The following is a 25,387-nucleotide window of genomic DNA, read 5'->3' on the forward strand; positions in this document are numbered from 1 at the left end:
GAGCTGCTCCTCGGCAGCTCCGTGTGGCTGGTGCCCACGCATGGGCTGGGGCCTCTCCCGCAGGAGCAGGGTCTGGCCCCTGTTGCCAAATGCCTGTGACACCCCTCTGCCCGCTTGCAGCGGGGCACGGCACAACACGGCACAGCATGACAGTGCACAGCTTTACATGGCATGGTACAGCATGACATGGCATGGTACAGCATGACATGGTATGGCACAGGACGAGGAAGACTCTGACTGCAAAGGAAAGTGCCCTGCACATGCCAGACCACGTGCCACTGCAGAGCCATGCGCCGTGCGGTCCATCAGGGCGAGTGGCTCTGATGGCGCCTGTCCATCCCTCCATCCCCAACCAAGCTGCCAGGTGATGCTGGGCTGAAGTGGGGCTGGGACCAAGCAGGCAGCTGCCCGTACCTGCCCCAGGTGCCACCTGCTCTCTGCAGTGACAGTGCCAGAGCTGCGGCCAGGCACAGCCGCAGTCACAGGGGGTCGGGCTGTGAACCCCCCCACATCCCCAGCAGGAGCATCCCCGTGGGGCTCCCAGGACAGCAGCCACTGCTGCCGTGACACATCCCCATCCCCAGCACATACAAGGGCTGGAGCAATGATGGCCAGCCCAGCCCTGGCCCAGCTGCTGGGGGCTTGCTCCTTGCCCGCAGCCTGGGCACTATTTCGGGCAGACTGCTGCCCCGGGGCGCCCGTGCCAAGTCTGGTTTTAGCAGCGTGCAGCTCCACTGACTCACCGCTTGTGCAAGCGGCCTGTGGTTGCAGCAGTGGCCCAGAAAGCACACCCTGGCCAGGCCCCCCTCACCTGATCAGGCCTCAGCAAATAAATAAATAACGCCGCAGCACTGCCCGCCATGCGCCTCCACAGCAAACACCGCGGGGGGGGGGCGGTGCCCATGCAGCGGTCAGACCCCGCACAGTGATGAGCGTCTGTGCTCCTCCCCAAATGCCCCACTGTGGGCATGAAGTGCTGGCCCCTGGTCCCTGTCCCCTTCAGCCATCACAAATGGCACTCTGCCCCTTGCGCCTGTTGGTGCTGGCATGCACGCTCCTGCTCTTGTGTGCACGCTCATGCTCTTGCACACATGCTCACGCTGAGCACGAGTGACCCTCTGCTCCCCCTGATTGCAGCAGCGTGCAGCTCCTTGCATACACGTATGTGCAGGGCAGCATGTGCCCTGCTCCCCCCAGCACAGCCGAAGCCCATTGCATTTCCAGCATGGGACCCGGACCCCAGGGCAGCAATGTAATGGGGTGACTGAGGCTTGTTCAGGAATGAAGCGAGGACCCCACAAGCAACCCCAATCCAGAACGGAACACAGGCACCCATGGGTCTCACTGGATGAGCACAGCACAAATGCTTGGCTGCACACAAGAGTTTGCTCCGCACATCCGAGCATCCCCAAAAGTCAGCCCCAGGCTGCCACCTCTGCCACGAGCCACCCTGCCCGGGGCCTTGCAACTTCTGCACCGCTCAGCCCTGCTAACAACAGCACCGCAGCCCCAGCCCCGCGCCGAGGGAGCACAGCCCAGCCGAGCGCCTGCGGCATCTTCTCTCCCAGGCCGTGCACCGTGCGTGCAAGCAGCCCATGTCGCACCCACGCCGCCAGCCCCACTCTGGCCCGGTCGCAATTGCAAAGCCACAGCTACCTTGCGCTAATTAAAAACATCCCTCTTTGGAAGGAGCCAAAAGGCCGCTTCCTGCCCGCCGCACCGGGCTGGCATGGGTTTCAGGGATGCCGTCCCCGCCCTGCAAAATGCGTGGCCCACCGCCACCTTCGCCCTCGGCCAGACCACGGCACCTCTGCTCCCCAGGGCTTATTTTTAGAGCCTGTTAAAAAGGAGAGGCAGGGCGCTGGAGGCAGGCAGCGTGCAGGCAGGTGCCTGGCTGGACCCCGGGACAGCCATGGCTGGTGGCTCCAGCGGGTGCCCCAGCCACCCTCCACCTGCCCTGCTGGCCTGTGTCCCCTCACGGGAGGGGGACGGGCGCCTGGCCCCTGTCCCAGCCCCGGCAGGGAACAATAAGAGGGACGCTGACCCCCGGGCACCCTGACGTCAGCCGGCACCGCTGCCGGCACCGCCGCCAGCCCCGGCTCGGGGCTCCTGCTCGCCCTCGGCCAGAGCCGCACTGGAAGCCGCCTGTTTGTTTATCTTCCTCTCCGGCCTTGCTTGTTTTGATGGCACATCCTCCTCCTCCTCGCCGGGCCCCGGGGTCGAGCCGTGAACCCGCCGCGTCCTGTTTGCCGAGGTCCCGCACTCAGCTTGCGGAGGCACGGAGCAGCCGCCCCCGCGCACGCCGGCCATGAGAGATAAAAATACGCAGGGCGAAGCATCCTGGGGTGCGTGGGCTATATTTGCACTGATGGTATCAGTGAGTTTGTCCCCGGCGTACCTGTCCCTGCCCTCCCCAGGGTAGGGGGCATGGCGCCGCATGGACCCCCTGACCTTGTTCCCTCGCGGAGCTGGACCACGGGCTCTGGCAGAAGCTGTGCCACAAAATGCTGACCATAGCCAGGCCGTGGCAAGCTCTCAAAACCCATGGGTGGGCACTCCACGCTGCCTTGTGGGGTCACCTCTGCAACCCAAAGGGACACCCAGAGACAAAATACCCCCAATGCACTGGGCCCTAGGCTGCTGGGAAGGGTGCCAGTGCAGCCCCACGGCGCTGAGCCCTCTCCGGCCGCCTGCTCTTTCCCCTCACGGCATGAACCCCAGGGCTTGCCAATAAAAGCTGCCGGCTTTGCCTCGGCTCACACGCGGCCACCGCTCTCCCTCCAGCTCTGTCCAAGCCCAGGCAGCTGCTCAGCAGTGAACCCTTGCCAAAAACTGCGTGTGTGAAAGCGTCGTTTCCTAAACATATAAATATTCCCAGGGTTTTGCTGGAAAACTCCCCATGATTAGTTAAAAACGCCCTGGACGGCCGGGTGCACACAAGCCCAGGGAAAGGGCACGCTTAAGCCGAGGCAGGAGCATCCCTGTGCAGCTCTGCCCTGGGGGACTGGCAGGTTCTTTCCACTCCATGGCGGATGCAGCAAAGGTTTGGGATGCAAGCAAAACCATGGAGCGCTTTCCTGCATCCCACCAGGCCTGTGCCACACCATCACAGCCCCCTTCCAGCCAGGAGGTGTTTACCGCTATCAAACATCCACAACCTGAAGCCCCATTTCCCAGAGGCAGAGGCTGGAAGGACCATCAGACCTCTCCTCCTGATCACTGACATTCAGCCACGCACATCCCGAGACTGAGCCCGGCGACTTGGTTTTCTTCCAGACGGGCTCCCAGCCCGCTTTTGGAGACATCAAGAGATGGAGGATCAACCGCTGCCCTTGGGAGCATGCCCCGATTGCTAATCACCCGCGGGAGCAAACCCAAGTGCCTCTGTCCTAGCTCCAAATTGCCTGGCTCCAGCTCCTGGTGCCTGGCTTGTGCTCTGCTGCTCTCCATGAGATTAAAGAGAGGCCTTCACTAACCAGCATTTTCTCCTTGTAAAGACCCTCACACACTGTAATCAAGGCGCCTCTCAATTTTCTCCCTGATAAACTAGACGGAGCTCTTCCCTTCCAAGTCTCTCCATGCCGGGCTCTCTCCCCAGCCCTCAATTCATTCCTGCGACTCTGTGCTGATTGTCCGGCGTCTTTTTGAAAACCCAGACAGGGGAGTCGATCGCAGCATTCCCAACTCTCTGCAGTATGTCCCAAGGGTCCCCAGCCCCTCGTGCTGCTACTTTTTGGAGCTGGCAAATGGAGTACAAAATTACCCGGGGGTTCTGAAATACCTGCCCAGAGACAACGAGATCATCCAGCCCACACTTCTGCTGCAGGAAGAGAGAGGAGACTGGGGTGAACAGCCAGATTTAGTGGTGGAGAGCTGCAAAACCGTGTTTGATGTTCCTCACTAACACAAGACCTAGGAGGCATCAGGAGGATCGATGGGGTGCCATGTTCAAACCAAAGGCAGCAGCTGCTCGCATCTCATGGCTCATTGCTGCAGGATGGTACGTGAGCCAAAAGCATCATCAGTGGGTTTATAAAGCAACGGGATGAATGCAGAGAGGACAGGTTCCCCCAGGCAGACTGAACACACAACTGCATCTCTCTGCCAGCCTCTCCCCTGCGGCCGATGCTCAGACCTGGCTGCCAGGGAATGCAGAGGGGGAGCATCTTCCAAACCCTCCCATTCCCCATCCAGTGCTCCGGCCCCAAGACACTGCTCCTGGGCTGTTCCCAGGACACACAGCACCAACTGCCCTCCCATTTTTTAAGTCTCTGCCAGATGAGCTCCCCATCAGCTGCTTTTGCACAGCTTTGTGCAGGGCTGCATTGCTCCCCTCCTGCCCATGCTACACCACCGAGCACCTTCCCCCATGCCCCACACCCTACCAGCTCTTGCAGGACTCTGAGTTTCAAGCCTGATGTTCATCTTTAGCAGATGTTGTTCAGCCACCCCTTGGACAAAGACGCATTTCATCATCTCCCGATCCTGGCACATCCGCCTGCATCCTTCCAGCGACAGCACTGAAACATTTACTGACTGCTTCTGCCATGTCTGCTCCAGTATCAATCATTTTACCACCTCTGTCTACTAATAATCTTATCCCGTTGCTGGGAGCTTGGGGTTTTCTCCTACTACAGTAAATAAAAGCCTTTCCTTCTGTCCGTCTCCATGATTTTTCCCTGATGTCTTTAGCTTCTGTTATCCATTTTCTACACTTCATAATTTCTAATTTATATTGATTGCTATCTACTCCCGCTCTCCCATTTGTTATAAACTGCTCTTTTATTTCTAATTGCTGCCTTCACTTTGCCGCTGAACCAGAACGGGCTCTCGGCCAGCGCTGCCCTCTTTCTTGATTGTGGAATTGTGGCTTTTTGTGGCTTCTGAAATTCTTCTGAAAGAGCTCACCATTTTCATTCACATTTTTCTATCTAAATGTTTCCTCCAAGCTGATTTCACTCATAATTTTCCCCCTGCTTTGGGAAATTAGCCCTTTCAAAGCATGAAGGATATAAATTACTGTTTAGGAATGTCCTTTCTTTGCCCAGGGTGAATGTAATCTGGTCATGATCATCGGTCCCTAGGCAACCTCCAAGTTGCAGTCCAGCAGTGAATTCATCTCTATCCATCATAACCGGGGGAAACGAAAGTTGCCTGCGCTGGATGCAATGCCTCCCATATAAAAGGGGGATCGCCTCTGATTTTTAGAAACTCTGCAGATGGTTTATTGCTGGCTGTGCAAGAGCACCAGCATGTGTCTCACAAAGCAATGTCCTCTCAAAGCCCATGTGACACCACAGACACCCTGGGTGCCTCCCTGGTCCCCAGCAGACACCACCACTCCCCAATCCTGCACCTTCACAGTGAGCACAGGAAGACTCAGAAGCATCCTCAGTCTTTTTGCCTCGATGGGCATCAATCATTTCTGGTCTTGCCACGTTGGTTTGAATCATTTTTATGCTTCTGTGATTATTTCCAGTAATGAAGAAGGATCAGAGGAAAGAGTCTCTCCTTCCAGCCCCTGTTTCTCCAAAGCACATGTCTGATTTTAGAGCCAAGGGGAGAGTGGCGAGCACGGAACAGATAACAGGCTGAAAGGCACTTGTCCCCGCAATGCACCACTGCAAAGCCACCCCTAAAAGCAGCAGATGAACTGAATGGAGCAGATGGCTTCTCCTCATTCACTTGCTCCCTGCCTGCCATCAGCATTGGTGTTTCAGGTCCATGGCAAGCACAGGAGGTAGGTGAGGATGCCCCAGCGACGGCAGGCTCCCACGGAGCAGCCAGCCCAGCTCCCACCCCTGGCAGCTCCCAGCAGCCAGGCAGTGGCGAGAGGGTGACAAAACACGGTGCCACATCCCCACGCGGCCATACTAGATGTGCCCCCAGCTGTGCTCACCCTGCAGACCAGGTGCAAGGACACAAGGAGGGCCATGGGGAGAGCCAGTGAACATTACCCCTCTCCAGGCAAGTCCAGCCAACCCCATCCAGCCCAGCACACCTTGCACTGGGGCTGCTAGCTCTGGCTCCCCACCACCCATTTACTAAAGGAGGAAGGACTTGCACAACTCCTTACCTCAGCCATGAAGTTCTGCTGAAACGTCTCCTCCCGGAAGGGCTCTGTCCGCAGGCGGTCTGCAAGGGAGAGCAGGATCAGCTTGGGCAGGTCTGGCCAGACCTCCCCCCAGACGAGCAGGCTGCAGAGGAACAGCTCCAGCATGCTCATCCCAGAGACAGCGGGAGACCCCAGCAGGTCCCTTGGGCTAGGGACATGTCACTCAGTTAGCAGAAAGTGCAAGGACCACAGGGAAGTGGGGGAATAAGGTTGAGCCTGTTGATGCACCCAGCAGCCAGGTAGCAGAGCCCACAGCCCATCCACACTTGTCCCAGCACCCTCCCACACAGAGGAGCAGGGGACAGTGGCAGGACATGCTCAGCACCATTCCCAGCTTGAAAGTGCTGCCTGGGTCTGAGCACCATTCAGCCACACAACACAGGACAGGGGACTGCTTGTCTCCAGGTGCTTTTCTGGAGACAGCCTGTGTCCTCTTCCAGGGCAGGGACAAAACTCTGTTATGCCTCATTCTTCTCTGTGCCTCCTTCAAAGCACTAATTTTTCTGCGTCATTGCTAAGATGTTGTCTGGAGAAGCACCTGGCCAGAGCTGGTGCAAAGCTTCCTCCCAGCTTCCTGCCCTGGAAAGCAACATCAGTCCATGGACCCAAACAGGGTCCAGCATCAGTCCCTGGACCCAAACTGAGATGTCCTGGCTGCTCCGAGCCCTGCAGAGCTGGCACGCAGCAGGAGAGAGGAGATCATGACTGGCTGGCACAGCTCTAGTCAGCTGCAGGGCAGATCCAGGCTCCTGTGGTGGGGTACCTGCCATGGGACAGCGTCTGGACCACATCACCTTCCTGGCTATGATACCACAAGTCAGGGCTGGACCCCATCGGACCCCACATTCCAGGGGAGCAAGGTTCCCGTGGAAGGGCAGGTATCGCCTCTGGCAGCGGGACAGAGCACAGCGCAAGCAAGGGATGACTGGAAAAACAGCACCCAGCCAACCTCCCTGGGTGAAGCACAACCCCCCCGGATGGCTCCCCCAGGCAGGTCCTAACCCACATCCTACCCAAGGGGGCTTCCTCCCACCCGTTGCCCCGATGGTGAGACAGGCTGGGCACTGGAGGGGGGCCCACACATACAGCTGCGTTTCCCGTGACAGGGAGAGCCGGGAGCCCCTGGTTGCTCTCCAAACGCTCTGTGAGCTACGGCGCTTGGGAAGGGAGCCTGACACCACTGCGGGGCTGGCCCTCGCTGGCATCCCCGCCAGCTCCTGGGGAGCAGCCAGGTGCTCTCAGCAAAGCGGAGAGCCCCTTGGCGACTCCCCAACTCCTCCGGCTACCGGTCAAAGGCTGTTCCTCCCCCAGCTCTCCCCAGGGGCTGCTCCCCAGCCTCCTGGCTACTGTCTTGCTGCCAGAGTGGCTGAACATGAAACACAAGCCTGGCTGGGTAATAGCCAGAGGGAGCAGAGCATGCCAGCCTCCTGCTAAGGAGGAAACTCACTCCCTGTTCGCTTCTCTCTCGGCCCTGGGCATCCCTCACCTCTGCTGAGAGCAGCCCCGCTCTCCCTGTAGTCTTCAATCTCAGCATCCTTCTGGAGCAGCAGGGAGGTCAGCTCTTGCACCTGGTACTGCAGCGCCAGGCTCATCTGAATCAGGGGCCGCACAAGGTGACGGGACACCTAGGATGGAGAAGGGACACTCTAGGGAAGGTCCAGCGATGCACACAGCTGTCCACAGAGAGGTCAAAGAAGGGCAGCCAGCACCTCAAGTCACACAGGGCTCCCCATGCTACCCCACGTCTCACCCAAATCCAGTGGGAAGTGGTCAAAAGACATGAACTGGGAGAAGGGAGGCAGGATGCTGTGGGACATGTCCCTCCATCCCAGCCCCATGCTTTCACACCTGGGGAGAGCTTGGGTGGGAGAGCCTGATGGGGAGAGGGGTAGGCAATGCTCCACCTGCCATTTGGGGTGCAGCAGGAGGCAGAGAGCCCCCCATGCGCCACCCAGACCCTCCCCATGGCTCTGCGTACCCCAAGGCATGTTTCTAAGCAAGAAACAAGCATAGCTGCGTGAAAAACCAGAAGGACCCGAGATGTCAAACTGCGACTCGAGGAACAGGAGAGACTTTTCCATGGAGGCGAGATCAAAAGCAGAAGGGATTCCTACGCGCAGGACTCACACAGGCTGCAGCTCCCCATTGCAGCCCACAGCACTCACCCTTAGCTTATGGCCGTACAAGCCCTGTGCAGAGCTCTGGACTCATCCCCTGCCCCATCACCTCCCGCAGCCCCTAGGAGGGTGTTTGGGATCCCCCTACTCTAGCACATCCCTTGACTTTGTGGCTGGGCTGAGCCCACGAGCGAGAGGGCAGCAAACCCTGCATCGCTCACAAAGCCTTCTCACTCCGGCGATGAGCCCCACGGTGGGCTCTGCGCTCTGCTCACCCCAGGGCATGAGCCACAGAGGTGATGGCCATCAGCCACCCAAGTGCTCAGAGGGCACCATCCGCTGCAGAGCTGGGATGTGTGGTTTGCCAGGTGGGCTCTGTGCCTGCCTCGAGCCCCTGGCCAGCTGCTGAGCTTAGCAGGGCAGAGCTGGTCCCCATTCCTGCATCCACACCGGCCACGCTCAGCACCCCAACTGCTTCCCACCTCCTGGGGGCCTTGCAGAGAGTCACCAGAATTCCAAGCCAAGGGAGAGCTCGGGCTTTGCACCTTCTCAGCTCAGCCTCGTGCTTCTTGCCCAGGGAGGGGCAGAAAGTCCCTAGGGCGAGCCAAGCTGGGACCCCGAGTTTATCTGCTCCCCAGTTCAACCTCGAAAGCAAGGACGGACACCCCCACAGCATTTGGGGAGCCCAGCTCTCCTCCCGGTGATGCCCAAGCACGGCCATTCAGGGGGAAGAAGGGACGTGCCCCGCGGCAGGACCCGGGGGACCCGGCGGGAAGACGATATCGGGGATTTAGCGCGATGCCTCCCGCGGCCGCCCGCCCGCAGCAGAGCCGCAGGGCCCGGGGCCGGGGCTGCCGCCGAAGCGGTTAGCGGGTGCCGGGCGCCCTCTTGTGCGCGCTGGGCCGCAGGGCCCCGGGGTGCCGTGGGTGGCAGGGGCCGGCCCGAGCAGCCCCGGCCCCGCAGAGCCCACCCCGCCGGCCGGGGCTGCAGGCAGAGGTGCTGCCCCTGGGTGCTCAGCTCGCCACACCGGGCTCCAGGGGCTGCTTCCCGAAACCCAAAGCGTTAGGCAGCCCCATGGTAAGAGCAACTCCTTAAAGGCCGGGGAGATCCCGCTTTAGTTCCCCCGTTGCAACAGAACACCTGTGGGTCCTTTGGGGGTACCTGCTGCTCTGTGCCCTGCTTCACAGCGTGCCCCAAAGGAGAAGCACATCGCTGTGCTGTGCTGGGGTGCTGGCAGGGCATCATCCCAAACTGGATGTCTCCCTGCTGCCCTGGCAGGAGCATGTGCTGGGCCACCTCTGCCTCGCTGCAAGGCACCAACCAAGGTGCCAAAGCCCCAGTGGGAAGAAATGGGCACAGTCAACCTTGGAAGAAACAGCAGGCAAAGGCAGGCACCCCACAGCCACCAGCATGGCCCCAGACCACCCCAAAGCCTCTAAGCATTAGGAAACAGTCCTTAATTTTGGCTGTCCCCCTTCTCCAAACTCTCTGCGGCTTCACTCACCATCTCCACAGGAGCAGGGCAGCAGTGGAAGTCCCAGTAGAGAGGCAGTCCCGAGAGCTCGCTCTTCATGTGCAGGCTGAGCCCACCAGCAGTGCGGTGGCAGGAGAAGGAGGTAGTGGCATCTGGCTCCCCTGCCAGCAAGGGGCGCATCAGGTTGCACAAGCGGTGCAGGAAGGAGGACACATGGACAGTCAGCCGCTTGTTCAGCTCCTGGGGAAAGGCAAGGTTAGGGGTGCAGCAACGCACCGGGTAGCTCGGCACTGTGAAAAAAGCAGCAGAAACCCCAGCACATAAAGAGCCAAACTACTTCTGCTTGTCCCAGCACTGCAAAAAGCCATCCCTGGGCCTTGGCTTCAGTCCCACGACAGGACATTCCCCACTGGTTCTCCTAGGCCAACTGAGCTTGGGAAGGGTCCTCCACCCCACCAGCCCAGGAGGGTCCAGGTGGTGGGTAGGGTGAAATGGTCTCCACTAGCGCATCTGCCCTGCGTGCCACTACGAGCCTCACAGGCTGGATAAGAGCTGCCACAGCTCAGCTCACCTGCCAGAGCTGGGAAATGGCTGCTGCTGCATGCCCACCCCTCCTGCCATCAGCCGCTCAGCACAGCCACTCTGTGACAGAGGGACATGGCAGACAGGGGTGGCACATGGGGGCCTGGGCACATGGGCTAGGGTGAGGGGATGAGGCATGGCCCCATGTGTCCCACCCCATGGGAGCCTGTGCCTGGCTATGAAGGTGAACAGGAGTCTCTCCACCACGGGTGGGAAGGCAGCTGTGTTTTAAGCTCCTCCTTAGCACGCTGGCCCTGGGGAAACCCACTGCCCATCCAGCCCACAAGTGAAATGAGTGTGCCAGCCTCAGCATGCAGTCCCAGTGAACACCTGGCTGCCCTAGGTGTGCTAAATAGCCTGGCCTGCTCTCCCAGGACGGGGGTGCTCAGCCAACAGTGCTTGGGCAGAGCTGCCCGGGGACTTCCCAGGCCAGGCATTTGCACCTGAGCCCTGTCAGACCCAGCAGTCATTGTGTCACCAAGCAGTTTATGCTGGGACGTCAGCTGCTACAAGGAGAAAAGAGGTCCCTGGACTTTCCAGACACTCACCTTGGACCTTTGTCCCACAGCCTCGGCATCTGCACTCTCATACCAGACGCTGCTGAGGTCGGAGATCAGCAGGATGTAGCCAGTATCCCTGAAGCACGCTTTGGCAAGAAAAACAGACTCGCCAAAGCAAACAGAAGCCCAGGGCTGTGTCAGGAGGCTGTTCTCCAGCTCCTCGGAGCCCTCCATCTGCAAGAGAGCAATCAGTTCTCTGCCTCATCCCCCATCCAGGAAGACCCTAATCCCTGGTCTGAGGGGTAGCTTCACAGGGACCCTCAGTCCCTGCCAGCCTCTCCATGCCGCCAGCCCTGAGGTGAGGATGCTCGGCCAGCTTTGGTCACACACATCCCTGCACATGTATGCAGTTCTGCTGGGGCGGGCATTTTGGGGAGCTCTGTGCAGGGCAGTTCCTACCCCAGCTCACAATAAGCATCCCAAATGCATCAGCAGACACACGGCAATGTAACTGCTGCCTCCCCAGCGTTATCCCGTGCTTGCTGCCATTAATACAGCCAGACCTCCATGTCCAAATTAATATTTAAGCTGCCCCGCTTGCACGAGGATGGGCAGCAGGACACTGCAGCCCTCTTGCTCCTCAGACATCCCGTCCCCGTTCTCCACGCGAGCCACGAGCCTTCCCCTGCCTGCACTGATACCAGCAGAGCGCCGGCAGCAACCCGTGCCGCCTGCAAGCACTGCTGCTTCCCGCTCCTCCCTGTGACAGGCTTCGTGCCTGCCAAAACACTCAGGAACTGGGTATCTCCGGGGTGCCTGCAGGACTGGGGCCCTCTGGAGACGCAGAGTTACCCGAGGGCAAAAGGAGCAGGCAGGCCAAAGGCTGTCGGGGCGAGGGGCTTTGCAGAGGCGAGCAGTGCCGGGCCGGAGGCGAGGGCCAGACTACGGCTCCCAGCATGCTGCTCTCTTCCGCAGCGTGCGAGGGGCCGGGGCACGCCGGGATATGTAGCACCACGGGTCACCAAGATGGGGAAATGGCCACGGCCGTCACTTCCTCAGGGCCCAAGGAGCTCCTGCTCCCTTACCTGCTGAGGAGGACGAGGACCCAAGCTGACGTGTCCTGCTCGAGCATCCCCATTTGCCACAGGAAGTGCCACAGCCAAAATGCTGTGCAAAGCGATGCGGACTGAAATGCCTTAAGACTTTGTCTGTGCTTGCTCCTGTTATGAAATCTCCTGGTACAAGCGCCCAGCCGGGGACAGCCCTCAGGCTGCAGGCACAGTTGGAGAGGCAGCAGCAGCCAGCGGCTCCTGCCCCTTGGCCCCAGATTTATCCCTCACCCGCAGCAGCTGCAGGGGACTTAGCTGCTGCACCCCAGTGAGCCCTGCATAGCTGGGGCTGGTGTGCCTGTGCCCCCCGTGCCCAGGGACTGAGCTCACAAGACAGCACAGAGCTGGGCTGTGCTAGCCTGGCAGGGGACAAGGACACCACATATCCCCATGCCCTCCAGCCTCCTCCACACTGAGCACAGCCCCATCCTTGCCCTGGGCACTGACTGTGCACTCCCAGCACCCACACATTGACTGTGATCCCCCACCTGCACCCCATGCATTGAGGCCATCCACCCTGCACCCACAAACTGCCCCTGAGCTCCCCATTTGCACCCTATTCACACTCCCCCCCTCACCCTACTGTGCAGGCTGCGGCCACCTTCGGCACGGCAGAGGGTTTGCATCCCAAGGGGGTGCCGGGGAGGTCGGAGCAGACAAGGGCTTTTTAGGGTGCAGGACCCCGGCAGGGTGCAGGACAGTTTGGGGTGCATGGCCAGGTTAGGGTGCAGAAGAAGGTGGGACTTTGTGCGCAGCACCAGGTGGCCATGCCCTCCACGGTCACAGTCCTCAGGGCACCAGGGGAGGGTAGGCTGGCATCTCCCAAGCAAATCCTGGCTGGAAAGGACTCCCCTGGAAAGGGCAGTGGTGGTTGAAGGGTTTTATAGCTCACTCCCAAGCAGGGAAATGAGGCTTGTGCTGGAAGTGGGGAAGCACAGGTCCCTCCAGTCCACATGGGCTTCAGAAACAAGGAGCAAAGTGGCTTGCAAGCTGCCTTGGGGGCACAGCCTTGGTCCCCCATGAGGTGTCGCCATGCTGTGGGGTCAGGCCGTGGCGTGCCATGCAGACATCTCCATCTCACTCGGCCTCCTGGAGGGCTGCAGCTCTCCTGAGCTGGGTTTGGGGAGCAGGTGCATCCCTTCCCCTGGGGCAGTGGTCCCCTCCTCAGGGGCACGGCCGCCCTCCTCCTCTTCCTCCTCCTTCTCCTCCTCGGTCCCCGGGCAGAGGAAGCAGCAGGGGAAGGCTTTGCAGGAGGATGCCAGCAGTCTCCTCAGCCCAGCGGGGAGCCCATACACCTGGCTGGCTTCATCCCTCTCTCCACAGGGGTGGCAAGCACCTGCCCCAGCTTTCCGCAGCACCATGTCAGAGAGCAGCCCTCGCTCCTCCAGGGTTCCTGCAACCAGGGTGGTGGGCAGTGAGATGGGAGCCCCTTCCTCTGGCCACACTGTCCCAGCTCACACCAGCCCCAGGACCCCCAAGCAGGGCTGCCTGGGGGCAGAGCTGGTGGTTCGGGGATGGTCCCATGATCCCAGAGCAGGGTCTCATGCAGACACGCTGTACCATCCCCTCACCTGAGACCGTGTTCTCCAGGAAAAATGACAAGAAGCCCGTTAAGAAGACAGGCACCATGAGCAGGGAGAGGAAGAGGAGGTCCAGGGGCACCCAGCCTGCAGGAGGTGCCAGAATCACCCAGGACATCCCAGCCCAGCAGGGAAGGGGCAGGAGCCGCTGCAGCAGACTCAGGGGTTGAAGAGGGAGCTGCCCGCTGCCATGAGCGGCCATGGTGGTCACCACGCCATGGGGCCTGAGGCTTTGCCTTGCCTGGGGAATGTCCCTGCTACCTGTGGCCAGGTGAGCCGGAGCCGTGCTGAGCCACCGCGGCACCAGCAGCGCCATGAACATGGTGAAGCCAACGATGAAGATGTTCCTCCCGGAGTCAATGTCTGCATACTGGAAGTAGGAGATCCCCGTGCCCACAGCCACGGCGTAGGTGACACAGAGCACCCCCCCTGCGAGGGGCAGGAGTCAGGCAGCACCGGGCAGGCTACAGGCACCGCAGCGCAGGGGAAGGGCAGAGTACCCACCGTGAACTGCCAGCGGGATGCGGGTGAGCAGCCCTGCCAGCCTCGGGGACATGCCCAGCACCACGCACACCAGCGCGCTTACTTGCACTGAGAAGCGAGAGCCAGCCTGGTGGAAAGGAGGATGGAAAAGTGAGGATGGGGAGCATCACCCCTCACTCTGTCCCCCCCATAGTGCCATACAGACCTGCCTTTCCCAGCGCTAGCTCAGTGACAGCCCGGGTGCTACAGGTCCCCCCGTTTCCTGCGCCATTGCCTCCCCATCCCTTGCCGATCTTCCTCCCCCCACCCCGGGCATACCTGCGTGAGGCCGGTGACGCAGGCGTTGGCAATGCTGGCGGCAGTGCCCCCCGGGGTGCCCAGCAGCCCAGCCAAGAGGCTGCCCAGCCCTTCTGTGCAGAGCCCCCGGTTGCAGGCGTGGGGGGGCAGACGGGAAGCTCGCAGCAGCCTCCCACACAGCACATAGCAGCCCATGGAGTTCATGCTGCAAACAATGGCCATGGCGATGCCGACTGCCAGTGCCCGGGGGGTGAGCAGTGGCCATCCCCACTCGCCTGCAGCAGAGGGAGAAGGGACGGGTGACAGAGGCCCTGGCTGAAGGTAGATGGCCACACACAGCCCCTCCGTCCCCCACCTGCATAGGGGATGCGGAGCCAAGGGGTGTGGAAGGTGCCGTTGGCCCAGGACAGCTGTGCCACGGCCAGGTCCAGCGATTCCCAGGGGATGCGGAGGTGGCTGAGGATGGCACAGACAATGCAGACACCAGCAAATGGGAGCAGTACCTGCAAGGCAGCAAGGGGAACCTCAGCAGGGAATTCTCCTCCCCTGGCCAGCACCCTGCTTGCTGTACCCCAAACAGCAGGCCCTTGTTCTGTCACCTCTCTCAGGGAGCCATGCCACATTTCCCCTTCCCCCCACAGGGAGCATCCCAAGCTCTGCTGCTGCAACACCCTTGAGCACAGGTCCCCTGCGCTCCCCCAGCAGCACCCACACCCCAGGAGCTGCACCAGGTCTTCTTCCTGTCTCTGCTCCCAGCACCCAATTCTGCTCCAGGGCCACTGGGTCCCACCTAACCCCACATCAAAGAGCCAGGCTCAGAGAGAAGCCTGGGTGCAGCGGAGGAGAAGGGGCAGACAAACCACAGTACCGAGAATGTGCGCAGGGTGGGGACAGACGGCTCTGCGGAGCCCCCCCGAGCTTGGGGCCAGGCACAGAAGGGCAGGCGGCAGGACCCCAGGTGCTGGGAGAAGGTGACAGCGAGGAACATGAGCCTAAGAGAGGGAGCGCGGGTCACCACACAGCATCATGATCACGGGGCCCCAAACATGTGCCGTGCACTGTGGGAATGTCCCGTTCCTGTCCCCACGGCGGAGGGAAGCCCTGTGGGCTGCACACCGGCGTGGCTCCCGGGCTCACGTACAGCAAAGCTACCGCCCAGTTAGTGGAGCAGAAGAAAGCGGCCTCCTTGTATGCAGACAGGCCAATGATGGAGAAGCTGGGGGCCAGGACCATGGGCCCGCAGCGCCGGGCTGCCCACCCACCCACGCCGGACATTCCCAGCGCCAGCTGAACCAGCCCCGAAATCAGCACAGCTCCAGAGACCTGCAGGAGGAAAGGATGGGACCCATGGGGCAGGATACACAGAGAACAGCCCAACACCTCTCCTTGGCCACACTCCCATCTGCCCCAGTAGTATCACTCGTTCTCCATGCTCCAGTCCTGCTCAGCTCACCCCAAGCCCAGGGGAACACATGCACCCACATGCACCACAACCCTCATTGCCTTTGCACATCCCCTTGTGTCCCCCCTATTCATGGCAATCCACAGGAGGGCTGGGAAAAGGGTAGTGACTGGGGTGCTGATGGAGCAGGAGGATGGGGACCCCCAGCCCAGCACAGGATCACCCACCTCTTGCAGCGAAGCAGTCCAGCTTCCTGCAACAGCACAGTGTGGCGTGGGACATGTGCTGGCCACAGCCGTGCCTGCAAGGGAATTTCGGAAGGATGCTACGCACGTGGATGCTGAGCTCCTGGAGCTGGGTCCAAGAACACGCAGTGCAGGGGCTGCTAGCTGGAGAAGGGCCAGCGTACAAGCATCCCCATAAGCCCTGACCCAGGGTGGCAGCGCCAGGCATATTATAGGCCACAAACCTTGTGGTATGGCCCCAGACACATGGCAGGTGTGCTCAGAGGTGAGTAGGGTGCTGTGCACCATCACCAGAGGGGCCAGCAGGCAGGACCCCTTGCTATCCCTCATCCCTACCCAGTGCACCAGGCACCTCATCACTGCCATTCCCCTGGCACCGCCATGGCCCCGGCCCCGCCATGGCCCCGGCCCCACGGGGTGCAGGCTCCAGGGCTGTGCTCACCGTTCCTGTCCATGCTGGCACCGAGGGACAGGTGGGAGCTCAGCACCATGGCAGGGACCAGGTACTCAAAGGATGGGATTTGAACCAGCGGCAGCCTGGAGAAGGGGACAGCAAGGGCATGTTAGGGAGGAAAGAGGGGACAGGGCTGCTCCCAAAGCCCTGGCTGCCAGAGGAGTGAAAGGTGGGAAGTAGGGGAGGTGGGAACCCCAAAGGGGCAGTAAGGCACCCCATATCCCAAATGTGTCCTAGCACATCCCACGTGGCAGCACGAGGTGTGCGCAGAGGTCAGGGGCTTTGACAAAGCACATGCCCGGCCTCTGCATGGGCAGCACAGGCACCGGGTGACCTGGAGGAGCTGCGTTATGATGCCGAAGCAAGGCAGCGAGGGGAAAGCACAGCAGTTTTGCTAGAGGGATGTGTGAGAGAGGAGGATGTAGTGATGGCGGGGAGGAGATGGCTGTACAGAGGTAATGGGCAAGGGATCCTTATAGAAAACCTTGTTCTCATGCCCTTCCCCCCCCCCCCCCAGCAAAGCCTGTCCTCCCCCAGCCTGGGAGGGGGCAGAAATGTGCCCTCCTGTGGTGTCACCCTTCTTCCGGTGACAGATGCATCCCCTTCGTCCCCCTTGCTCACCGGCTCCCCAGGGTAGTCTGCAGCACTGTGGAGATGCCGCAGGCAAAGAGGCTGCGTGCCAGCAGCTCACTGGTGGCCTGGGCATGGGGCGGCTCCTCCGGCAGGGTGGGCAGGAGGAGGAGGTGGAAGATGCAGAGCAAGGAGGCCTGCACAGCCAGGTGCTGCGTGGGGAAGAGGGGCAATGGTCACGACTCCCTGCAGCACCGAGAGCTGCAGCCCCCCGTGCCCAGCACCCCGGGTGGATGCATGCTCACTGACACGCCCCGGGCAGCACCTGCCGCTGCCCAGCCATCCTGCCCACTCCCCGCCCACACACCCTGGCCAGAGCCCCAAGCACCCTTTGCCTGGCAGGATGCGGCCCCTGGCCTGCCACCTGTGAGGATCCCAGCCCTCTATCCCATCACCCCATCTCTCTGGCTGCTCACCATGGCCTCCCCTTACCTGAAGGGCTAAGCAACAACTCAGCATCCAGGAGCACATCTTCTGCGGGGAGCAGGATGCGAGTGCAGGGCTCCGGGCACCAAGCACTCTGCAGTGGCCGCCATTCATGCTGCTGCCTCCCTGCACCGCTCCCAGTTTATGGTGTGGAGGGGGTGGGCAGGCTCCCACTTCCCCAAAGGGCTCCTCACAGCCTGCACACAGCTGAACTTCCACCTTCTGCAGGAGCTGCCCCAGGGTTAGCCATTAACTTGAGTTGGTGAGTAACCTGCCCTTGTGGCCAGGAATGCAAGTGTCACCCTGGGTTGTCACCACAAGGGCCAAGTGACAGCCACCCATGTCCAGGGCACTGACACTGTTACAGTGCCAACTGCCCACAGCCCAGGTCCCATCCCTGCCTCTTGTGGTCCATGGGGCAGGGACTGGGTGGGCCACAGTACACACACCTCTGCTTTCACATGCTTGGAGCATCCCCACCAACAGCATCCTCCAGCTCACCAGCTCCCCAGTATGGCATCCCCCTGCTCTCCTGGTCCAGCCCTTCCTCATCCTCAGGCCATGAGGAGCCCATTAGAAGCTGCACAGGCCCTCCACCAGGTCCTGCCATTAACCTCTATGGGCACTGCGCCCACACCAGGAGGGTCTCTGATGGGGTTCTACCATGTCCCCCACGCTCCTAGGAGCATTGAATCCTGCTGTTGGATAAGGATGCCAGGGACAAGAGCCACCCACTTGGTTAGGAAGGCTCCCAAGGGAGCACAGAGAGGGGATGCTCGCATTTTTGTCACCAGGCAGAGATGGCTCTGCAGCAACCACAACAGTGACCCTGCCAATCCCTTGCAGCTCGGGGCTCACTCATTAACTGGACGGACTTTGGAGAGCAAAGAGCGGTGGGCACCATGCATTCCCTGCATTCCCAAGGATGGGGAACCTCCTCTGTCCCACTGCCCCTGCCGTCCCCAGGCAGGAGACCCAATGACCCTCCTGTCCCCTGTCACCAGAGAGCCTGGTCCCTCTCTTGAGCCCCACAGGACAGGCCTCACTGCTCCTGGGCTCACTTGCCAGCACCTCGGATCTGCCTCGCAGACTGGCTCAGAAAACAAGCGCAGCTGCATGGATGGGGCTCCGTGCTGGCCTAGGCATGGTGCCAGCACAGAGCAGCTCAGCAGGACAAGGCAGGTGCACAGCAAGAACTACTTTTATTGGAAGAGATTTGCATCTACAAAAGAGTGAAAAAACAGGTGTAAAATCCACAGTAAAAAGAAGGGGCACGATGAGCCAGGCTGGTTAGCAAGACAAGGAGCCGTCTCCCCGCCCCGAGGAGCAGTCAGGCACCATTTGCTCACAGCCACAGGCAGCTGGGGTTTGGGATGGGGTGACAGAGCACCCTAGTTTCACAGCACCCAACACAAGCAGGATCAGGAAGCTCAGCCTTAACCACACCTCATCACCTCCGAGGCTGCTCACTCCCCTCTCTTTCAACCTCCTCTCCCCTCACCCAGGCACCCCACCTCCTCCTGGAGCACCCTGCCCCCCCACACTGGGGTCACTGCCCCAGTCTCTCCACCCTGCACACACAGCATCCTACATCCCACATGCCACCTCTGCCCAGCACCACCAAGGGCTACCCACTTACTGTAGGAAGAGGTATAACACCCCCCTTGCCCTAGCACCCAAGCCCAAGGGCACCCCATTTCTACCCTCCAGCTAGTAGGTTCCCACCCCAACAGCAAGCCAGCTCTGCCCCAACCTGTCCCAGCAGCCCCCAAAGTGAAGGACACCCCCATCCTGGGTGGAGAGACACAAATGCTGGTTTGGAAGTAACGCAGGGGCCTCCAGCCCCACGCAGCCCCAGGGATCAGGGGTCCCAAAAGTGCAAGGGAGTTGTGCCACACTAGGAGGGAAGGGGAAAGGGGCTGCTGCCCCGTGCTCCTAGCTGGGAAAAATGAAGCTCTTGATTCTACTGAGATCCATGGCAGTGTGCAGGGAGCACTGCCTCAGCCCCAGGGGGTCCAGCCAGTCCTTGCGGGGGGCTGCATCCCATGTGGGTCCCGCACCAGCTGAGCAGGCGTGGCAGTGGAGCGCTGGTGGAGCCGGGAGCACGGCAAGTCCGAAGGGGCCAGGCTGGTGCGGGGCTGCGGCGAGGGCAGTACGGTTAGATCTCTCACAGGCAGTGGGTACTCTCCGGAAGGGGCCTTGTGGGGGGCTCCTGCGTTGGGCTAGATCAGGTGCCTTTGGGTAGGACAGAGCCGTCATCACACTGCCCCACAGGTAGAGCGCAGTCGCCGTGACACCCCCACGACGTGGCTCCTCGGTTGTCTTGTTCTCCCCCAGGCAACAGGTGGTGCTGGCCAGGGAAACATGGGGCAGCTCGGGCTGGGGCTGGTCGGGGGCTGGCTGGGCATCCAGCTGGCAGCTGCCCTCCTCAGGGAACAGCGCGGGCCGGGGGGCTGCAGGGCTGACACTCCTCATGCACACGGACCGGTGCACCACAGTGACGGAGGCAAAGACAGCAGCAAAGCCGGTCAGGTACACCACACCCAGGAGGCAGGCCAGCTGCAGAGGAAGCCAATGGTTAGCCCAGACCCCCAGCAGCCCCTCACAGCCAGCCATGACCCAGCGTGGCCACACATCGACCCAGCAGCCACGATGGCAAATGGCACCACCAGCACTGGTGCCGGATGCCAGGGAGCAGGCAGCCACGCTGCTAACAGCGGGTGGCATGCAGCCTGTTCAAAGCAGGGCCTAAACACCACAAACCAAAGCGTCCCAGCTAAAACCTAACAGTTCCTGTTTAAATCCCCCGCCAGCACCTAGTTCCCTCCACACCACCACCACGACTCATGGGGCTGCAGTCCAGCACAGGGCACGCACTAAGCCAGCACCAGGCTGCAGTGCCTCAGGCAGCACAGCTGCAAATCAGCATCTTCTGGCTTCTGACAGCTTCCCTTTTCAACAGGGAATAACCCCAGCTGCTGTTCCCAGTGGAAAAGAGGGTCCTGCTCCAAACCCACGGCCTGCTGGGCCCCACATTCTTTCAAGTAGCTGCTGCCCCATGCCCTTACCTTCACCACTTGCTGGTAGAACTGGCCCAGCACGTGCTGCCACATGGACTGCTCCATGAGGACACAGAGATCTGTGTAGGTGAACCAGCCACGCCACATGCCCTGCTTTTCTGCCACACTGCAGGAAAAAAAAAGGGAATGGTGGATGCAGTGTGGACCTTCTCCATCAAAGAAGCTTCAGCCCAGGCAGCCTTGGAGAAGACCCTGCTCAAGGTCTATGGAAGGGAGCTGCAGAACCAGCAAAGGTTCACGGGTACCCCAACCTCTAATTTCACGGCAGCAGGGCTAGCTCTGAGCAGAGGTGGAGCCAGGGCTGCAGGGCAGATGAAAGGCTCACCCCCACCCCACAGACCTACCGTCCTTCCAGCCAGCTCAGCACTTCAAACAGCTCCCGGGGGTCTGTGTAGAGACTCCAGTCCTGCGGGGACAGCAGCCAAAGGTCAGCGCAGGCAGGGCAGAGCACCCAGCCACATCCTTCTCTATTCCTTCATGGGAGTACGTGGAGGAAAAACAGAAATCCAGGCTCCCCTTAATGCCGCCTTTCCCCTGCTCTGTGAAATAGCTGGCCACAGTGACAGCCCCACTTACAATGGCACTCAGGAAGTTCATCTCCAGTGTGTTCATGGTCTGGACATCCACCTTCCCTGCTGCTCCCCACTCATCGTTGAACACTTCCTCCTCCTCACCCTCATCATACAGGTACTTACTAGCAACCATCTAAAAGCAGCACAAAGGACAGGATATCAGTCCCCCCTGCACTCCTCCAGGCCTCACTCCCACCCAGTGACCCCTCAGCCCACACCACTCACCATAGAGATCAGGAAGAGGTCTGAAGATGAGATCTGCTGGAGGTATTCGGGGTTCCGGTGCCGGAGTCTCTCAATGTAAACCAGTGCCAGCATCATGGAGCAGGGTGAGATGCAAGCTTCCCTGTGGGACAGGGCAAGAATCAACCTGAAGGTTATTTGTGTGCTACAAACATCCCAGCCATCACGGCACAACTTGGCTGCTCCCTCCCCACATAGGCAGCGGGTAAGTTTAGCAAATAGACATCTTAGACACATCCCAGCCTTGCCAGCTCTGTGCCAGCTGTCCTGAACTGCAGCAAGGAAAGTGCAAGGGATGCTGGGTGAAGAACAGAAAGCCCTGGCTTCTGTTCCCTGGCACAGCCAGCCCCAAACACAGCAGCCCAACCTGCAGCCAGGCATGCTGCAAGGGCTCAGCTGCCGAGAGCAGACCCAGGGTTCAGATCTGACTGCGCAGTGAGCTGCAGACCCAGGCAGTACAGACTCCCCGTAACAAGAGCACCCCTGCACCCCAGACAGCAGGGCCAACCTGAAGCAGGCCTGGCTGTGCCAGGAAGCCACTGTGCCTGCTGTTCCTGCCACCTGCCCCCAGCTCCTCTTTGACACTAATCAGGCCTAAGCACAAAGTCAGTGCTGACCCAAGGGACAAAGTGAGTCATAAGAGCCAGAGCTCCCATTTCTGATGCAGGACATGAATAGACAGGTTTTGCTTCTTACCGAGATACATGAGAGACATATTTCTTCTGGAGTCTGCGGATAGGGCTGGGAGCCACTTTCTGCAGCAACTCCACAGCAATATCTAGGACAGAAAAGCAGCAAAAGGGTTTAGACCCATACGGCACAGTCCACCTCCACCCTTGCCCTTCTCCCCGCAAGCCCATCGAGTCTTGGTGTTTGCTCAGCCCCTCAAGTTTAATTTAAACTATAAAGGTAGGACAGGCCTTACTTATCAGAAGTCAGGGATGAGGGAAGAACAAACAAATAGGCAGAACAGCCAGACCAAAGCAGGAAGAGGATGTGAGCATCCAAGGCCCAGTGGCAGTGCCAGATCCAGATTAGCATGTCTGCGTCACAGGGAGCTACCAGTAGCCAGAGAGACTAACACCCTCCCCTCACCCCACAAGACCTCATGCAGCCCTTCCGGAGGCTTTCTAGGACCCGATGTCAACACCAGGTCTTTCCTTTTCTAGTCCTTTGCTCCCCTCCAACCAGCAGCACCATCCTCCTCCTCCTGAGCTGATCAGCACTGACCCACCTTCCCCCCCACCACAGCCCCAGTGCCCTCAGGATGGTGATGGACAGTGTATTCATGTGAGCAGGAGCCTGGAGGCACTTGCCAGGCACAGAAGCAGCAATATGGTATAACTGCAGCTCCCCGTCCCAGCCCATTCCCTCCCCTCCCCGAACATGCCTCAGCATTCAAGAGCTGAAAAGGCCAGAGACTGATGGATGCTGGCAGATGGCTTCAGCAGCTCTCGTCTCACTTCTCAATGCGATAGGACCAGCTGGGAGCATCCCGAACAGCACCACAGTCTGGTGCTTGGCAAGAAGTTTTTGACAGGCAACTCCAGCTCCATTTTGCTGCTGAGCCCTTGGCTGACAGAGTCAAAAGCAGAGCTTGTCCCAGCAGCCTCGCATTTCTAGCTCCCAGGTGAAACATTAACAACACACAACCCACATCTTCTCTCCACATCCCTCCTTTCCATGTCTTTCCAACAACTAAGAGAACAGCTGCAATCCCACAGGAATTATTTACCTGACAGCAGCCACCAAGCTCAGAAACACACTGCTCTACAGGACCTCCCCAGGTCATTCAAGTCACACCACTGCTGGGATCCACAGCAGGGCAGGCACAGCTCCAGCCACACATTGGCAGCTCCCAGCCTCTTGCACTGCTGCTGCTCTGCCCGGTTACCCTTGTGCCACCACACCAGCCACTGCAGAGGCAGCAGCAAAGCCCTGAGGGATGGAAAGTACACATGGCCCCCCAGGCTCTGTTGTCCCAACATGAAGCCTAATTCTTCAGCCCACAAATCCAACCAATAACAGCGTACCCTGCCCTGGAGGACATGGAGACCAGCTGATCACTGTCCTCATCTCACAGCCAGGGTACACTGAGGGTGGTTATGGTACATAACCATAAGGTACAAATACACTTTTCAATCTCACTCCTCAGCCAGCCCCACGCTGCCTCCTGCAACTGCCCCCCAATGACAAAGACCTTTTCCAGCTTCTGCTGCTACCTTGGACTCTCCCCACAACTGCCTCTATCTCGTTTGAAGAGTACTGCCATAAACGCACCACATAGCAATGGCACAGCCGTGCCAAGACAGGGGCCGTAGCCCTAGGTCCCATTTTTCAACAGCAGCTGATAGCAGCTCGTGAAGGAAGGCTGCAAGAGCAGAGAAGCCCACAGAGACATTATCTGTGCGCCGCTTCCGCCCCCAGCTGTAGGAGCCGAGGCACTTCCGGGGTGCCAGGCAGTCTTTGTAGTTAGTAGCCCTCAACAGAGTCTTCTTCCACAAATGTGCTCTTTGAACTTCCAACACTGGTAGCATCCTGTGTACAGCCCCATCTCACACCCAGGTGTGATGCCAGCCCCAACAATGAGCCACGTGCCTCCCTCGCACCACCCACGTCAGAACTCATGACTCCCAGCAGCACCCAGGAAACGGGCTGCCCCGCCTGGCCCCACTCTGTCACCACACTCCCAGCATCACCCTCCTTGCTGAGGTACATCGCACAGAGCATCTTGGGGACTTCAGACCATTTCCCCAAATATATCATAAGAGGTTTGAATGCAAGCACATTTCCATACCCGCTCAATACCCCCTGCAAGCTGTATGAGCATGCAGCTAGTGAAACCACTAATGCAACCCCACTGTGAAGGCGCTCCAGCAAACCACTGTTTGCCCTTGACCACTCCTCTCTACCATCACCTGCACCAACTCCTCAGCCTCAGCCCAGCTGCAACCTTCTGCTCCCCCAAACACTGCTGAATCAACAGGGAAAAAAGGGATGCGATCCAGACAAATACACAGCAAGAACTTGTCTCCTTGGTGCTCACAACTTGAAGCTAAACAAACTCCCCAGTACTTTGCAGAGCACACCTCTCATCAGGGACAGGGACACAACCTTCACTGCCAAGGAATTCACAAGCAACTTAAAGGACTCTGTACACCAATGAGGTGCCAAAAATGCAGCAGTGGGCCAGACAGGGCAATAAAACAGAGAGCAGGAGCCATGAGACTCTGGCATCCTGCCTGCTGTGCTGCACGGAGCAAGGAAGGCTGGGCAGGGGTGGGATTTGGCGCTGGGGAGGGAGCAAGTGACTTGTTGGTCTCAGCCCCTGGGCTACTTCCAACCCCCTTGACTCAGCATTCCCATCCGGGGAGACTCAGCAACCCACCTGCCACAGGGCTGGAGAGATTATCCAGGGTGCAGTCTTTGTCCCAGCCATAATAGAGCCTCTTCCGCACCCTCTCGCTCAGCTGCTGGTGCCTGGGCAGGAACTGCAGGCAGACAGGGGGAATGTGAGAAGAGCCCTGAGCACTCCCCATACTGGTGTCTCCACATCAATCGAGCTTAGGGGTGCGATGGGGACGGCAGGACCCCCAAGAGCTCAGCCAGGGGCCCGCGTGTGCGGTCACACGGGGCCCTTCGGGGCCAGGGCTTACGGAGGGAACGCCCCGGGGGCCTGCGGAAGCGCGGGGCTGGGGACAAGTTGGGCCGGGGACACCGGGCACCACAAGGGGTACCCCAGGAGGAGAGCACTCACCGTGAACTCCTGGAAGCCGCTGAGGGAGAAGGTGCCCTCCTCGTCCAGCAGCAGCCCGTCCAGTTCCATCCCGCCCGCCGCCGGGGCAGGGGCTGCCGGGTCCCCTCTGAGGGTACCGAGCCGGCTCCGAGACCGGGTTCCCTCTGGCAGGTAACGGGTGCTGGGCCGGCCCCGACGGCGTAGAGCCAGTCCCCTCCGAGGTGCCGGGCCGCTCCGAGGCCACCAACCAGAGCGAGGACCGCGAAACGGCTGCTAGGCCGAGTCCTGCCGCCGGTCTTCCTCTTCCGGCGCAGGGGGCGTGGCCTAAAGCGCGCCTGCGCA

General features: G+C 60.1%; 2 protein-coding genes across 5 annotated transcripts in view; both read right to left on the bottom strand.

Moving 5' to 3' along the window:
- Window positions 1-17,592, bottom strand: part of LOC129208309 (non-homologous end-joining factor 1-like) — a 50,830-nt gene extending 33,238 nt beyond the window's left edge. Inside the window, exons 1-13 of one of the 4 annotated variants that reach the window (XM_054830812.1) lie at window positions 17,421-17,592; window positions 16,980-17,140; window positions 16,347-16,441; window positions 15,887-15,960; window positions 15,399-15,580; window positions 15,126-15,249; window positions 14,613-14,760; window positions 14,279-14,532; window positions 13,982-14,087; window positions 13,739-13,906; window positions 13,469-13,564; window positions 12,476-13,290; window positions 10,919-11,022 (exon numbers count right to left, since the gene is read on the bottom strand). In XM_054830812.1, the coding sequence (XP_054686787.1) occupies window positions 12,941-13,290; window positions 13,469-13,564; window positions 13,739-13,906; window positions 13,982-14,087; window positions 14,279-14,532; window positions 14,613-14,760; window positions 15,126-15,249; window positions 15,399-15,580; window positions 15,887-15,960; window positions 16,347-16,441; window positions 16,980-17,140; window positions 17,421-17,528 (1,866 nt within the window). In that variant the 5' untranslated portion in view covers window positions 17,529-17,592 and the 3' untranslated portion in view covers window positions 10,919-11,022; window positions 12,476-12,940. Of the gene's footprint in view, window positions 1-6,076; window positions 6,136-7,601; window positions 7,741-9,736; window positions 9,947-10,836; window positions 11,023-11,640; window positions 11,720-12,475; window positions 13,291-13,468; window positions 13,565-13,738; window positions 13,907-13,981; window positions 14,088-14,278; window positions 14,533-14,612; window positions 14,761-15,125; window positions 15,250-15,398; window positions 15,581-15,886; window positions 15,961-16,346; window positions 16,442-16,979; window positions 17,141-17,420 lie in introns of those variants that run through there. The other 3 variants (XM_054830814.1, XM_054830813.1, XM_054830815.1) reach the window with 3 other exon arrangements.
- A 1,005-nt stretch (window positions 17,593-18,597) lies between these two features.
- CNPPD1 (cyclin Pas1/PHO80 domain containing 1) lies at window positions 18,598-25,349 on the bottom strand. Its single transcript, XM_054829215.1, has 8 exons — window positions 25,067-25,349; window positions 24,698-24,800; window positions 22,006-22,087; window positions 21,292-21,412; window positions 21,071-21,199; window positions 20,839-20,900; window positions 20,483-20,600; window positions 18,598-19,973 (listed from the first exon to the last, which is right to left on the bottom strand). Exons 1-8 carry the CDS (start codon window positions 25,133-25,135, stop codon window positions 19,350-19,352), a joined length of 1,308 nt encoding a protein of 435 aa, XP_054685190.1. The 5' UTR covers window positions 25,136-25,349; the 3' UTR covers window positions 18,598-19,349.
- Window positions 25,350-25,387: the final 38 nt, after the last annotated feature.

Source organism: Grus americana, chromosome 6, assembly GCF_028858705.1.
Source record: "Grus americana isolate bGruAme1 chromosome 6, bGruAme1.mat, whole genome shotgun sequence".
NCBI lineage: Eukaryota > Metazoa > Chordata > Aves > Gruiformes > Gruidae > Grus > Grus americana.

Coding starts and splice junctions, on each gene's coding strand:
- CNPPD1 (XM_054829215.1), bottom strand. CDS start 25,135: ATGGAACTGGACGGGCTGCTGCTGGACGAGGAGGGCACCTTCTCCCTC. Junction 21,413..22,005: donor TATGTCTCTCATGTATCTCG/GTAAGAAGCAAA, acceptor CCTGTCCCACAG/GGAAGCTTGCATCTCACCCT. Junction 19,974..20,482: donor TCTACCAGCAAGTGGTGAAG/GTAAGGGCATGG, acceptor CTTCCTCTGCAG/CTGGCCTGCCTCCTGGGTGT.